The sequence below is a fragment of the Hydractinia symbiolongicarpus genome, chromosome 6, assembly GCF_029227915.1.
Source record: "Hydractinia symbiolongicarpus strain clone_291-10 chromosome 6, HSymV2.1, whole genome shotgun sequence".
Taxonomy (NCBI): Eukaryota; Metazoa; Cnidaria; class Hydrozoa; order Anthoathecata; family Hydractiniidae; genus Hydractinia; species Hydractinia symbiolongicarpus.
The window spans coordinates 14494000-14510217 of NC_079880.1; the positions used below are offsets into that span (position 1 = coordinate 14494000).

The 16218-nt window shown below is 32.8% G+C and overlaps 1 protein-coding gene across 4 annotated transcripts in view; it reads left to right on the forward strand.

Moving 5' to 3' along the window:
* LOC130647118 (uncharacterized) overlaps window positions 1-16218 on the forward strand; it is a 22138-nt gene continuing 5920 nt past the window's right edge. Inside the window, exons 1-18 of one of the 4 annotated variants that reach the window (XM_057452860.1) lie at window positions 11-72; window positions 843-902; window positions 6564-6752; window positions 7820-7975; window positions 8268-8372; window positions 8821-9006; window positions 9489-9637; window positions 11685-11810; window positions 12258-12485; window positions 12577-12646; window positions 12740-12819; window positions 13122-13242; window positions 13335-13548; window positions 14279-14348; window positions 15174-15247; window positions 15439-15613; window positions 15905-15984; window positions 16109-16153. In XM_057452860.1, the coding sequence (XP_057308843.1) occupies window positions 6584-6752; window positions 7820-7975; window positions 8268-8372; window positions 8821-9006; window positions 9489-9637; window positions 11685-11810; window positions 12258-12485; window positions 12577-12646; window positions 12740-12819; window positions 13122-13242; window positions 13335-13548; window positions 14279-14348; window positions 15174-15247; window positions 15439-15613; window positions 15905-15984; window positions 16109-16153 (2048 nt within the window). In that variant the 5' untranslated portion in view covers window positions 11-72; window positions 843-902; window positions 6564-6583. Of the gene's footprint in view, window positions 73-550; window positions 903-6563; window positions 6753-7819; window positions 7976-8267; window positions 8373-8820; window positions 9007-9488; window positions 9638-11684; window positions 11811-12257; window positions 12486-12576; window positions 12647-12739; window positions 12820-13121; window positions 13243-13334; window positions 13549-14278; window positions 14349-15173; window positions 15248-15438; window positions 15614-15904; window positions 15985-16108; window positions 16154-16218 lie in introns of those variants that run through there. The other 3 variants (XM_057452861.1, XR_008982805.1, XM_057452859.1) reach the window with 3 other exon arrangements.

Here is a 16218-nt window from a genome sequence, read left to right on the forward strand (position 1 = left end):
AAAAAAAAACAAAAAAAAAAACGAAAGGAAAATGAAAGTTGTGACAACCACGTGGATTCAACCTTTTAAACGGCAAGTATATCATAATTTTTCTCTTATTACAATTTCATAATCGAGTCATTACTCTTTTTCAAGGTGAAGAATCAGCTAGATACATAAATTAGTATACGTTGTTTAAAGGCATAAAAATTATAAATAATTTTGCTGGGCCAGGGTAGCTGGTTGGCTAGCTTGACAATTTGTGAATTGAGACGAAAAGGGAAACCACTACCCATCTGGAAAACGGTTTCCCATTTGGGAAACTTCACGGTTTCCCATTTGGGTAACTGTTACCCTAAACAGGCAAGATATATGGCAATGGTTTCCCAATCAGGAAACCACTAAAATCGAAAGGAATCTGCGCAGAGCTGGTTAAAAGAAGCACACTACAAATTCTCAACTACAAATTTTTAACCAATAGAAAGGGAATATTTTCCCGCAAAGTTTCGCCGCAGGAAAAAAAATTATCGTAGCCTCTTTCCACAATTCTGTGAAATGGTCTTATTAAAATTAAATAATTAGTTTAGGAAACAGTTAACATGGGCAACCGTTTCCCTTTTAGTGTTATCTCCCGGATTGATAGAGGCGACATCATATTTCCACATTTATGAAGTTTGCTAGCTAGGCATGTCAAATTGTTTTCTGTTAAGAGGCACAATAAAAGAATACATAAATAAACATCTTCATGTTTGCACGCCTGTCATTTTATTTTCTACCTACCTGGATGGTTACCTGGATCACAGAAATTTTTTAACATTTTTCTCCCCCTTTAGACTTGTTTGAATGTTTGCATTTTTTGACAGGCAAAAAGATGTGGGCACTGGTGAAGTGAGGTACTTTTCAGTTTGTATCTTCGCACAAAGGTATGTATTGTTACCGCTTTAAATGAATATAGGCATATCTCAATTTGTCAATCAGAAATTATCCATCTACACTCAATGATTAACAATGTGTCCGTAAAAAGAATTGGGCTGAAAAATCCCCATTTCATCAGCACATCATTCTGCCTGTCATGCAATTGTTAAAGATAGATAGACAGATGTGCATATTTTAAATGGCTAACCTGTATATTGAGGGATATACCCTGTCTATTATTTCCAGGAAGGGCCATGTCTTCAATGGGGAGTCCTAGAATATTTGATGCTCATTTCGAGATACACAGACCCAATTAGGTTCTGTGCTCTGTCAGACAGCTACCTACAACATCCAACAGCCGCATCTTCTTCCAATTTCCCTTACTTTGCTTGGGTTAACCTAGGGCTAAGGTAACATTCACTTGCCCATATTAAATCGCCGCCAAGGGGAATGGAACCTTGGTCTCCCACGCAAAGTGCGATAGTTCTACCCACTAAGCTGCAGCATCACAAAGAGGCCACTAAGGCAACATTACGCCACAAAGAAGGGCTTACTGTGGAAAATGTAAACATTAAAACCTGAATTGTCTTAACTTTTGTGGTATGTCACATCTGTAAAATTACACAGAGACAGCTATTCCTGCTGTGTAACCATTTCGCATATAGACAAAATACAGGTTGCTTATAAGATAGGAGTTTACTTTAAAAATAAAAGGGCATAACATAAATTATTTATGTGTTACAGGACAAAAAGTTACTTTTTAAGTCTGTTAGAATTTTTTAAAAAACCCTTTGTTCTTAAAGCTTAACTTATGAAAAACAATTTAATGTAAAGAAGCTTGAAAAGCTGTCTATGAGTGTTTTTAATTTTTCAAAAGTCTTCATTCATTTTCAAGATTTTTGACATAATTTTCTTAATTATGCGAAGTACTTTTTTAGGGATTTCTCATCGTATGTTGTGATGCAAATATGTTCTTACCTATACATCTTACAATACAAAGTTTCTGTTACAGGCATAGTTGGTGTGTTTATTTTCCTTTGAAGTTGCTGGAAAATGTCTATATATATATTGGCAGAAATCAGACTTCTACATCACGTGATTCAGGCGTTACGATGAGTTTTAGTTGTGAGTGTGACAAATCGCACCCGCTAAAGTCTCTAAACTTAATGTTTTTCTTTCACCAGGCTTTCTTTGGTTCTTTAAAACATGGTATTTATTATTAAAATCCATATTAACTTTATATCAGATGCTGAAAGAAAATCACTAGCTAACGAAACAATATTGGAGCATACGTCACCCTGCTGCCATCTTCAAATTAAACTTGGGGAATTCTGTTCTCTATAACTCATTAATTTTTTGACCAATGAAGTGAACCATGTTCATATGTAATACGATACCTTTTGTTAAAAGGCTTTTTAAAAAATAACTCGTACTTACTTGGGAAATGTTAAAATTAAGAAGTCTTTTTGTATAACTGTTAGTCTATTCTTCATAACACAACTCAGCAGTTTTGACTACTTCGTCATCATCCTCATCAACATCACCATCCGTGATTTCAATTAAAGATCAACTGCCAGTAGGCCTAGCTTTGTCTTCATTTAGACGTGGTATCTTCTCTGACGGCACACTTGTTCACTTGAACCTTCTCTTCTCCAAATATTTATCAACAGCATTTTTATTAATCTCCTCTTTTTCTTGTATCGACCATATTTTGTCATTGATCATCAGATTCTCCATAGTTTTATGTTTCATGCTTCATGCTTAATCTTTTATCTAATAACAACACCGTTTACAGACTGAACTCTCTTGACTGTAGAATTTGACCCAGAAAGAGACAGAACTAGCTCAACCAACAGACGGATGTTTTTGTACTCCCACAATTTGTATTGCAACACTTTCATCCATAGATTTGATGGGCTGACTGCAGTGTGATGAGACATTGCATAATTTTGGAAAGCTTTCCATTCAATCATGGCATCTCTTTCAATAAAGCAAGCATGGGTGTAGATGACACTTATCAGGCCTATCAATTAGGGGAGAGCAATTGCTCTTGCTCACACAAAGGCTCGCCCAATTCTGAGAAATGAGAAACTACCTGAGCCATTAAAGGCTCCCCCAATTCCCAAAAAAGTTTTTCTGGCTGAGCAATATCAATTCATCTTACATGGAAATCAATGTTCTTTCTTATTATTTACAGTAAAAAGGAACCAAAATATATGAAAAAGATAAAATAAAATAGATAAAAAAGACTTTGTGATAAAACATGTGTTTATAAACTTATTCTATTTATTCAGATTTCTTGGCCAGTTTAAATTATTGTAACCTTTGGGGAGCGATTTATTGCTCTGGTGTTATTTTCTTATTGTTAGGCCTGACTTATCTGGTCGAAGCCTGTATTTAAATTAGTCATGTTTACAAGCGGCACAGTTGGATCGTCGTCTTTCAAAAACGATGGTTTTAATTGACCATCGTTTAACTTAAATGATGCCAAGTGGCTTGTATGCATCTCCTCATTGTCTGTGTTGATAACATCTGTAAGATTGCTTATGGATTCTTTGATTACTGGACTGACACTATATGCCATTGAACATTCTGACTCAAATTTTTTGAAGGGGTCGTAATTAGTTCGAGAATGTCTAGGTAACAACATGTTTTGCAAAGAAAGGCGTACGACATTAGTTTACGTAAAAATCCAATGACTTTTGCTTGAGTGTCAGATTTCGTATTTTTATCAGCAACAACATTTTCAAATGTTGTTGTTATGGTGGGCCACAAAGCTAATAGTTTCTGGAATGCTGTAAAGCTGTGTCCCACAAATCTGTTCCAGTAAGTTTACAAGTGTGTGGTGCTTTATGTTTAATGCTTCAGGTGCTGCCTCAATCTCACTTTTAATTTTGCCTGAGTTTTTAAGTATATTAAAAACGCGGATAAAATGTGTGAACATCGACAAAGTCAGTATTTGTGAAAGAATCTTTTACAGCCAATTCAATGCGGTGGTTTGCAGTCTTTTTAAAAGATGTTACTCGGTAACATATTTTACACAGCTATATAAAAAAATCACTTTACATTTTATACGATTTTGCACGTGTGATCAATCCTCTCATGGCAAGGCCCGGGATTCAGGGAATTTCACTTATGAAACAACACGCATGCTACACATCGCATGCCTAAATCTATTTTAGAGAATTTTTAAGTGTTTAAGTGTGTAAAAGTGCTAAAGATAATAACAAAACACCTTGGTTCGTTGTAGGTAGTAATTTATAATAAGCTTTTTGAGCAGTGAATGAGGAGACTCTGACTCGTGCCACATTGTACTCACTGCTATGGTCTGCCATTTTGTTTATAGTGTTATTTCCCTTAACCTGAGGGAGAGAAAGCGTTCAGATGAGCTAAGAACGAGGCTAATATCCGTAGAATTAAAGATGTTATTCAGATAAGAAGATTGAATTGGCTGGGGCACTTAAAAGAATGGAGGAGGATAATTGGGTAAGAAAGTGTAGAGACTTGATAGTTTCTGGGGCAAAGCCCAGAGGCAGACCGAGAAAGACTTGGCAGGAGGTTATAAGGACAGACTTGATACAGAGGAAGTTGAGTTTAGGTCTAACACAGTCTAGATCAGATTAATATACCCCGTCCAACCCATGCTAGCATGGAAAACGGACGTTAAGCCAAGAATAATGATAATGATGATGAACCTTGTCCCCAGGGCTACATTTTTCCCATAGGTTATCTTGTATATATTCGTAACAATGGTAAAACCGGGGGTCAATTTTTATTTATTAAAAGCATGTTCTTTTACAGTTAAGAATTTTAAAATAAAATGCTCAACACACATTTAATTTAACACACGCAGAAAAAACATGGCATTAAATTTACAAACATTTATTTAACACAGGAAGAACACTGCATTTAATTAACATTTTTAAAATGATTTAATTTTGCCACAAATGGTTTTAAACTGTTTTTAATGATACAGTTGAAGCTCATGATGTTAAACGATTGATTTTTCAAATAAAGTTTTTAATTGTTAAATGCTTTTTGCATTGCTGTAAGCATTAACTTAACTATGCTCTAGAAATATAACTTCTTATAATTTCTTTGGTATTTTTTCATCTTTTTATGTGATAAAGAGCGTATTCAGCATGTGCGCCTGGATGGATATTGCGCGTGTCTGGGCGTGATCGCAGGCGACTTATAGAATTCCCTGGCCTTTAAAACTGCTCAATTTGATTTGCTGGAATAATTTAAACGGATGACTTTTAAAAAAAGGTTACTCTTGACACACAAAAAACAAATGTATATAATGGTCCATAAAAAAAATGCAGAAAGTAAAGTCTAGAAAAGTCATATTGAAAAGTAAAGTGTAAGGTTAAAACAGATAAAAAAGGTTAGAAGTAGAAGAAGAAAAGTAAATTTAGAAGGTACGAGAAATTACTTTCACTTACAGAAGTGGAAAGTGGGCACATCTGAAGTAAAAAAGTAAAAGTTGGAAGTAGAAGTTAAAGGCGAGAAGTTTGAAGTTGGTTAGAATTTATATACACAGGATTTGAATTCCGAAAAAAAAGTGAGAACTTTGATATTTCTAGACGTTTACCTTTTTATGTACGCCAGAAAAAAGCCACTTAAATCCTCAAATCTGACCTTATGAGCATTGTCAATGATGTAATAAGGGGGTCAGAATTAATTTTTAAACTTCTTGAAAAACATAATTCAAACTTTCTTGCAGTGTGTAATTACATTTTTGAAATGTAACTGCTATCATGAATTCTTTTTGTGTACTTCCAGAGAACCTTGAAACTATGTGTTTTGCAGTTGCAGCACAATGATGTTTCTTACGTAGGTTGGGGAGGGGTATATTGAGGTGTAAACAAATCTTTAGAAAGCATTTGGCTATTTGCTCAAACATCCCAAAGAAAGATTTGGTGTATAGGTGCTTTCATTCTTCTTGTTTAAGGATGTGTGATTATTTTGAGTATGCTATTTTGTACTTGCACGCCTTTATTATTTTTCAACCTACCTATATTTTCTACTTGAAAAAAGATCCTGTTACAGGCTGACCACTCCTCCTTAAATTCCTTAAATAACCTTAGAAAAAGAAAATCTCCTTAAAAGTATTTTTAAAAAAATTGAAATTTTAGCTATTCTCCTTAATTTCTCCTTATTTCTTAATTTTTCTCATCGTAACTTTTTTGGAAATGTGTTCATGGATTGCTCATCACCAGTGAGATAAGACATATTTCTCTGTTACCTAAAGTCCTATATTTTCTACCTTTCAGGCATAATTTATATGTATAAATGTATATTTTTCTTATCATAGAACATAGTATGTAACATTAAAGATAGAGAATTGAAATTGGTTTTCTCCTTAATTATCCTTATTTTTTTAATTTTTTTTTGTATTCTCATTCGCAGCAAAATATCCTTAAAAAATGTCAATTTGTCTCCTCTATTTCATTCTGCTTAAATTCGACAATGAGAAAACAAAATAAAATGAGTTGTATTTTATTCTGAACTGTAATGTCTAAAGTATGTGCTTTGCATGTTGTTTGAGTGTTTGAGAAATTAAGTTTTATCACTTTACAAATAACATAAATACTCCAAGAAGATTATGCAACAACATGTGTCACATGAATAGGTTTTACTTTACTGTGACTTTTTTTAACTTTTAGATAATTTTTGTCTTCATTCGATGGCTGCATTTAATGTCAAGATAGAGCAGTTATTGATAGTTCTAGGACCGAGAGGCTGCCCAGATAATGTATTAACAAAGGCATTAACCATAATCCACAATGATGTTATTGGTTGTAAACAAGCAGCAAGAGAATATTTTGGAAAGGGCTTAATGACAGGACTCGTCAGTAAGTTTTAGTTAACCTAACATAGAAACACAGTATAATCCAATGATAGCCACCTACTTAAGACAGCCAACAGTTAATTTTAAAAGTAACAAATAAAAATCTTTGCCATAATTATAGTGTAAAAGTGTTTATTTGTTGATCTTTTCAGGCTAAGCTTCAGCAACGCATATCCTCAAGAGACATTTTAGGTTGTTTAGGCCAAAATGAAAAGATTTAATATTTCTGATGACAACAAATCAAGTTAGATAAAAACAGCAGCGAAATATAGCATATGTGCCTGTTCAAACATCCCTTATTAAATATCACGCATATATTTAGTAAAATGTAAAAAGGGTAGGCCAGGACTGTTTTCAGTTCTGAGGGAATATAATTATGGATAATATATACTGTCAAGCCCACCACAGGATTCAAATAAAACTAACAACTATAAAGATAAAGATAAACAAGAGATGCTAAAATAAATAAAATTGTTTGAAAATACTGTTCAGACAAGAGTCCATTCTCGCATAGTCATGTTGATTTTATTAGTTTTGCTTCATTTTTCGTCAGACAATCAGCCAACTGGTTTTATGTGAAGATCAATACACGCTTAACATTTTTTCGATCACTACGGTGTCTTTAATGGCTGCTATATCAATATGTAAGCATTAATTTTAACTAAAAGTAGAGCTAAATCACAGTCAACAAAATGGAAAGCAATCATTGTTAATTCATTATAATATAATTTAAAGCTTGTAATAAATGGGTATCAGTGGCAATGTTGCCACCTGATACCCATGTGTTTTGTTATAGTTTGATCTGTGAGAACAATTTTTTTAAAAAGTGGCCACAGACTGAGACACATTACATTTTAAGTACTCTCCCTTTGAATCTTTAGGGTTAAACTGTATAAAAGTTCTTTTTCTCATCATTTTAACTAGTTTGTTCATATGAAACCTTTTTTGATGATGGTGAGACTGTTTTCATTCAATGTTAAATATTTTAAAGGTGAACAAACTCTAATATTTCAACACAAACGTAAACATAGATAAAAATAAAATATCTTGCTATGCTTTTACCATTTTTAGATCTATGTCGATCATCATGTAACATTTTGGTTATTATCCTTTCAACAAGTTTAATGTATGCACTCTGCTGTTATGGAGATGTATATAAAGAAAAATTCATTGAGCTGAATGGAGCAGTTCATCTATTGGCTATGATCTCTTCTCGTGATAATTCTGGTACATGTAATGCCACTTTCATGCCTTAGAAAAATTTGACCTGTATGTTGTGTTGTTGCTTAAGACAACTGTTATATATCAATTTCAAAGTGATAAAGTTATGTTAAATATAAACAACAGGAAGAGGGTATGACTGAAATGCAACAGTAGCTAAACATCAGTTTTCATAAATAAAATAAAATTTTGCGCTTGCCTACAATGTTTTACTTAACATAGCTAATTGATTGGAAGTAAGTAAGTTGGGGCAATTCTATTTTATATTTATTATGTTTATATGTTTATATGTTTTTAGGAAAAAGCAAAGAACACTTAAATCAAACATTGTTACTTCACGAGCAAGCAGCTAAACTTCTTGTATTGCTAACTAGTTCTGGATCTAAGTTTCAGCAGCAACTAGGTACGTAGATTTGTTTATTTTGGAACACATTCAAACATATTACCTTCATTAAAGGATTTTCAATAAGTTTTTGTGTCAAATGTTTTTAAACAGTAAAACATGGCAAAGAAGCCTGCCCTGACCTGATCACATTTATTTTTATTTTTAACTTTGGTTTTAAATTTTAGAACTTCAAATTCTTTGTAAAATTAATCAAGATTTCAAGCCATTATATATTGTTTTTAACTAGCCTGCTAGTTGTCATTTTTTTATAAAGCATAGATAGCAACACTCCATTATGGCTAATTGTTGCTTTTTGCATGGTTTAAGGAAATACTAATAATAATTGAATTTTGGACTGACTTTGTCACAAAAAATGAATGCAGAACTAGAGAACAAGGAAAAATTAGTTCTCAAAGAATTGTCTGTCGAATAGACAAAATAAAGGCTAGTCAACTATCTTTTATAGTAACACTTGGAATCATAAACAAGGTTGTTGAATTATGTGATGTGTTTTTCAATGGCAGTCATACCAACTGCTGTTTTGGAACAACGGAATTTTCAGACGATGCTTTACATCTTACAAAACAACTCACAGAGGGAAGAAAATTAGTTGGCAAAATTGATCCCCAACAGAGTGCTGAAACTAAACGAGGTAAAGTGAATGAATGACTTCAAACACAAGGGCTACCTGTTAAAATGTGTAATTGTGGTTTATTCACAAGCAGGGATCACAGTTAAACAAAAAATAACATGTTTTTGGTAAAGTGTATTTTTCTCCTCATACTTGTCAGTGTTTTTTTTAAAAACCTATGTTCTTGTGAGAATGTTTAGAGAAATTTGTTTATTTTGTTTATTTTGTTTATTTTGTTCTTATTCCTGTTGACCTGTCAAGTTTGAGTTTTAAAGAAATATTGGGCAAGGAGTTTTTACATTTTTGATTTTTTTTTCTAAAAAAAGAAAACAATGCTAAGTAAAAAGTTGTAAAAATATAGATAGTATTATTTGACACAATAAAACACAAATAAACTTAATTTCAATTGATTTAACTAAATCTGTCTTGTATTATACCTATCTATATTACTTACCATTTCGTTTAGTTCTGCATTTTTCAAACAATATAAATGTTTATTTCAGGTGTTCTCAGTATACTTGCTGTAGATTTATATGATACGAGCACTGATGAAGACGTAAACATTAATAAACAACTTCTCAAGTTGGGTTTCGCTTGGCCAGATCCGCTGCTAAAAGAGGAAAATAATGTGGAAAGTACTTCTTTGAATCTGGTGAGTTTTCTTTAGCTTACCTCACATGAAAAAACAAGTTGGATTCATATAAAATAGCTTTAAAAGCTGTCTATCAATCTGTTCATGTTTCTGAAAAATCTTGGTCAGTTTTTTGATTTAACAGTTTTGATAATTATGCTGATTAATGCATGACGTCATGTATTTGATATAAATGAGGTGCTGTTTACATGGATGTTAATTGGTTATTATACAGGATTTTCTGTCCTTGAAATCATTCCAATCATTGGCGTTGGTTTTTGGAGCAGAGAGCTTGCAGGTCAACAACAGCTCTAATCAGAGAAAAATTTGTTCAAAACATTACATTGCATTTTACGTTTTTTATTTTTGCAGTTCTAAGAAAAAATACAAGAGCTTTTATTCAAATAAAACTGGAAAAGCAGGGAATTCCACGAAGAAAAAAACACGCGTGCTACACATCGCACGCGTAAATCTATTTTAGAAAATTTGCGCGTGCGTTTTTTACGATTTTTTTCCTGGTTTATTTCACTCTTATCAGTCCCGTGAGTGTTCTTTAAGTGGTGTAAAAGTGCTAAATATATTAACAAAACACCTTAGTTCGTTGTAGGAAGTAATTTATAATAGGTAAATAACAAAGAATTAAATTTAAGCAGTGGACGAAGAGACGCTGACACGTGCCACACGTTGCACTTACTGCAATGGTCTGCCATTTTGTTTGTAGTGCTATTTATCCCCGACCTTGTTCCCAGGGTTATATTTTCTCGGTAGGTTATTTATTATCTATAAAAATGGTAAAAATTGGAGTCATTTTTTATTTATTAAGGTTTCAAGTTTTGTTTGTTAGATTTTGGGAGACGGCTTGTTTGGAATACTTTAAAGTTGTTGTTTAGATTGTTATGTTATGTTCTTTTATGCAGTTAAGAATTTTAAAATAAAATGTTCAACATTTAATTTCACACAGGCAGAAAAAAACACATTTAATTTAAACACGGGGAAAAATACACGGCGTTTAATTAACGTTTTTAAAAAAATTTAATTTAACCACAAGTGGTTATAAACTGTTTTTAATGATACAGTTGAAGCTGTCGATTTAAAACGATTGAGTTTCGGAATACAGTTTTTAATAGTTAAATGCTTAAAGCAAAGCCTTAAGCGGCGATATTAACTACGCTGTAGAAAATCAACTTTTATAATTCCTTCGTTAATTTCTTTTATTTTACGCGAGTAAAGAGCGTAATTAGCGCGTGCGATGAATCGCACGCCTGAATAGCTGTTGCACGTGTGTGGGCGCGTGCGCGTGCGATCGCACGCGTCTCCTGGAATTCCCTAAGGTAATAAAAAATGAAAGATGCCAACAGATAATAAGCGAAAGAAATGAATAAACGTGAGAAAAAAAAGAAGCTATTTAGTTAACTTAATTAAAAAAAATCATGCAGTCATTTATCTGTTGAGCCTGACATGTTTTTTTAAATGCAACTAACTGTAATAATAAGTAATCCAAAGTGATGAGGAAGTTACTGTAAGCACCTGGCTTATTTTAGAAATTACGTGTGTAACAGTGAAGACCAAGGAAAGTTAATTATCAGTATTGTGTGACCAAGCGCACTTGGCTTTAATGTTGATTTTGTGCCTTTCTGCTAATTTCCATCCTTTTCCATTCCACCATTTAAAAAATAGTTCATTTTTTTGTCAATATCTCTATAATGAATTAGTCTATATTTTTATTTAAATCTGTTGTTTGATTTTCGTTATTTATTTTTTGTTTATGGTACACATTAACGTTTTGGTTATATTTAAAGTATTTTCAAGGGACGGTTTCTACTCCTGTTTAAAAAATAATTTAAAACTGTGGCCTTAAATTTTTTTTTAGTTTGTAAAATGCGAGCACATTTGCATTTTTGAATGGAATAAAACGCACTATGCATTATCTTTTAGACTATAACACGAAACAGATCATCATATTTCGTTGGCCCTATCAGCTGTCATAAACTGACAGATTTTACCTCTAATAAGTATTACCTTTTTTTAAACTAATTTTTAATGATGATTTTATTTGCTCAAATTTTAGAGTAATGAGAAGATTTGGTCAGATTTCCATATTACCAAAGTGGTTGATGCACACTGTTTTTGGGCTTTTATTGACTCAGAGGCTCATTCTAAAATAAACAGACTGTCAAAATTATTAGAAGAATATGTAAGTTTTTGTTGCTATGTTTATTTCTCTATAAATCATCAGTTAATCTGTCACACTTTTCAAGCAAATCATGGGACATGGTAAGAAATGAGATACCTCAAATATAAGTATTATCAATACGTTTTATAGTGGTATTTGGGGAATATGAATTGTGCTGATACGAAGAAAATATTGGTAAAAATTCTTCGTCATGATAGAATGGAGGTTGTAAAATTCAAATTCAAATTAGCTTTGATGACACTAAATTAAACAGTTTTTAATTCAAGTATGTAAAAACACAAAAAAATATCGGTCTCTTGTAAGCGTACCATTACGTACAACACTTGATTGAAATTTGCAATAAGGAATTGTAAAATGAAATGAAATATAGCATTTTGGGAGTGTAATGTTCGCAATATTTTAGTTATATGATATTGATTATGTAGAGCTTTCTTTTCACTGTTTTAGGTATACACTTCAGATGTCTGCACACTTTGTGATTTAAAGTGTGGTACTAGAGTATGTTTTGCTGTGACAAAAGAGACTGGCACTAGCTGGGTTCGTGGGTGTGTACTGGAAGTTGACACAAGCAGTAATAGTTGCCAGGTCATGCTTGTTGATTACGGAATTGTTGTAAAAATTGGGAATAACCTACTGTTTCCAATTCCCAATGCTATCAACGATATTCCACATCAGGTGAGCTTTAAGCTGTTTAGTACTAATAGTGTATAATATATGCACAATGTTGCTTACTCAGTTTGAAAGAATTTTTTTTCTTACCTCACAGGCTAATTTATGTGTATTGGAAGGTATAACAGCTGCTCCAAAAAACACTGTAATCCTCGAATATGCTGCAGGTGAGTGTGGGCTATCATGCTTTTATTTCCCAAAGAATTGCCAACCATCATGCTTCGCATGAGGATAACACTGCGAAAAATTGATATTTTTAGAAATATTAAGTAACTTAGCAACAAGTCATGCACTGCGCATGCAAATACACATGGGTGGTGGAACGAAAGCTTTATTTAAGGTGGGTGTTCAAATGTTGTTTGCATTTTAAAATAACAGTTTTTTGTTGCTGGTATCAAATAATTTGCCGGTGGACTTATTACTGAACTTTTTGTATTAAAAATGTTATCATAAAGAAACTTTGTTTAAAACACGAACCCACAAGGCATTCTATTTGAAATATTATATTTCTTACAGAGGAACCCTTCGTACTGTGCATGCCAGACAGGGGAGATTATTCTTTCACAATTGGATGGTTACTACTTTTATTACAGTTTTAGTACAGCAAGAAATATGCATCTCAATATTTTACAATACTTTTAGTTATGTCACGTACCAAACAAAAAAATTGTTAAAAAGGTTCTTGCTGCACTTTCCAATTTGTCACTCAACTTTAACATCAGACCGCAAATTGGTCATATGGGTGGCTGTAAAAGGATCTTAGGTACTTTTGATTCTTGAACATTTCTTCTTTATATGTGTTTTCATTACCTTAATTATAATATTTTTTTTGAAATTTAATTGCTTATAATTTAGATCTACTCAGAGAACATATTGAAGATAACGAGTGCATCGAAGTTCTTTTGAGTTGCCTAATCAACCTGTTAATGGAGTGTATACAAAATCGTAAGCATATTGCCACATCAAATGGTTTGCTGATTTTAATCAAGATCTACCGCATGCCGTCAACTAACTTGGAAAACAAGGAGTTGATTGTGAAAGCTGTGAAAAACTTAGTAGGAAATGGCTGGTAGGTTATTTTTGCATGAATTTATTACTGTGTTAAAAAAAATAGCGACAAAAACAATTGTTTTTTGAAGCAGGGTTGCTTGGGTGTTTTGTTTACCTAATCTTTCTAGCATAATTCTTAAAATTTTAACTTTCTTCTTGATTTTTTTAAAAAAATTTTAAAATGCAGCTTTTTTACAAAATTATTGAATGACTGTTCATACTTCTTGTCATAAATACAGAACATTTTCGAAAACGTTTTTTGTCGCGTGCGTGTTGCCTAAACATGTACTTACGATGTTAGGCTGTAAAAAATGGTGTATTAAATAAGGAAACGTTTGTGTTTACATAATCTAATAAAATTAGTTACCTCTATATTATCTGTTTTAAATTATTTTCACTGTGTTAGCAGGAAAATATTTCAGCATGATATTATTTTCACTGTTTGTATGGCATGAACAAAAAACGTTTCCCTGTGTGCGAAAATAACGAATGATAAAAATCTATCGTTAAATATTTTGCTGAGTTGAAATAAATCTATCCCGCATATTGAGAAAAATTTTGTTTATATTGGAAAATGAATTTTCCATGAACCAAATCTGTATTATGTAAACCTTATATTTAGGCCTAAAATCATCAAAAATATTTTCCCGGTTTCTGAAAGAACATTTTCCATATAAACAATACCTAAGAGATGTTAGGACAAACGTAACAGAAAGCCTAGATATCCAAATTTTGTTCTTGCTTTAAAGGCGATTACTTGATCCAATAAATGCTCCAGATGTGCGGGGAATTGTTGAAGATCAGATAGACTCACTTAAGGTGAGTTTTTTTTCTTTTCTTATTGAACATGCTCTATTGATCAAATGCTGTGTGTCCTATTTAGTTATCAAGATAACAGGAGATACTTATTTAACACTTAACAAACTGTATTAAAAATTTGTGGGAGGAAATTTGAATTATCTGACAATCGCAATAATACTAAAAGATGACTTGACATATGAAATGTTAATTTTTTTTCAAACTTGTTATATCCCTCTGTTGGATAAATTTTTACTTTGTGCTAGAGATGCACGACATATCAATACTCTTGATATGTACAACGGGCGGACTCCCATAGATTTCACTTTAAATAACGAACAGTTAACATATATATTGTTTGTAAGCCACACGAAGATTCCTGGCTTTGCATATTTTGTTGCATCCTACTAAAACGTGATGAGCATCTGCTAAACAAATTGTTGACAGGATACCTGACTAATGTAGTCTTTTGGTAGAATGCTTGCTTTTAGTGTGGCAGATTGCAGGTTCCATTTTCGGCTGAATCATACCAAAGACTATAAAAATTTGAATTTTTGGTTAGTAGAAATAGAAAGGGATGGGCAGATGTCTAGTTAAGCAGATGCTGTGCTTACACGACTTTCGTAGCACAGATTGGAGCTTTAAATGCACTGGGGCCCCATTCTTAGGACCCTCGTTGATAGCAGTACCAGTATAGAAATTGCAGAGGCTACATTGAATATATATAGTGCATAAATAAAAATAGTGGTGCATCTTAATTTTAAACCAGTTCTTATGTCTCAGGAGTAGTGTCTATAAATTAAAAAAAATGTCTCCTTTTCTTTACGAGATGGTTTCTAAATTTAGGGTTGTTTCAATCTATCCAATTTATGTGGTGAAGAAATCTTAGAAGAAGTAAGAAAGCGACGTAGAAAGAAAAAGTAAGACCATCACCTGTTTATGTAAACAGTGTATCATCAATTCTTTTGTGTATTTATAAATATTCACATCCCTGATTGTTGGGAATTTGAGGCTATGATAAATAACAAAATGTTGCGAAGAAATCTTTCCTTTTTTGGAATTACTATTGAACATTTCTAATTTAATTTCCAAACATCTTTTTCTTTTATAGTTTGCGACCTGGTGAAGTGGCACCACAACCGACCTATGCTTCACTTTCTGTGGACGATCTTGTTAAAAAGTTAAGAGGAGTTGTGTCGAGTGGTGACGAATGTGACTCGAAGAGTGAGGGATATAAGACAGGTCCCGATACTGATGTAGATGAAAGCTGTTTGTGTATTGAAAAGGTACGCATCTCTTCTAATAAGAAAGATGTTTATAAGAAACTCGAAATAGGCTTGTACTGATATTTAGAAGGTGATTTATTAACTTATTGAAAAGCATATGGCTTTATACGGGCATATGACTGACTGCGTCAATTTCTTGCTGCAGAGTGTTGTTTAGATGATTTTTTTCGCCATTTTTGACAATGACAGGCAAATTTGTAATTGGATTGTGGTTCTTCTGTAAAAAAGATTAATACTACAGCTATAGCGACTCCTGTTTATATGTTTATCTGTCCATCTTGTTTCTTACAGAGACTTTCTTTGAACCACGTAGAAGGTTATTTCTACAGAAGTTTGATAAACGTGGAAGAAGACGAGAGAAATGCGTTCATGTGAGTTTAATTTTTTTGTATGGTGCTGTAAAACTGTAGTATGAAATGGTAAATGAATATAAAAGATAGACTGCTTTCTTGGGATAACAGATAACTATCCCCTATCTTTGGCATCGTTGTTTAGGTATGGGCACAGCATTCGTAGCATCAAAGCTGTTGATATTGGAATGTGAGTGATCTTTCTATGTATGCTGCTTTTTACGGGTTTGTGAGAGGCTGAGACCACGCAAGTGG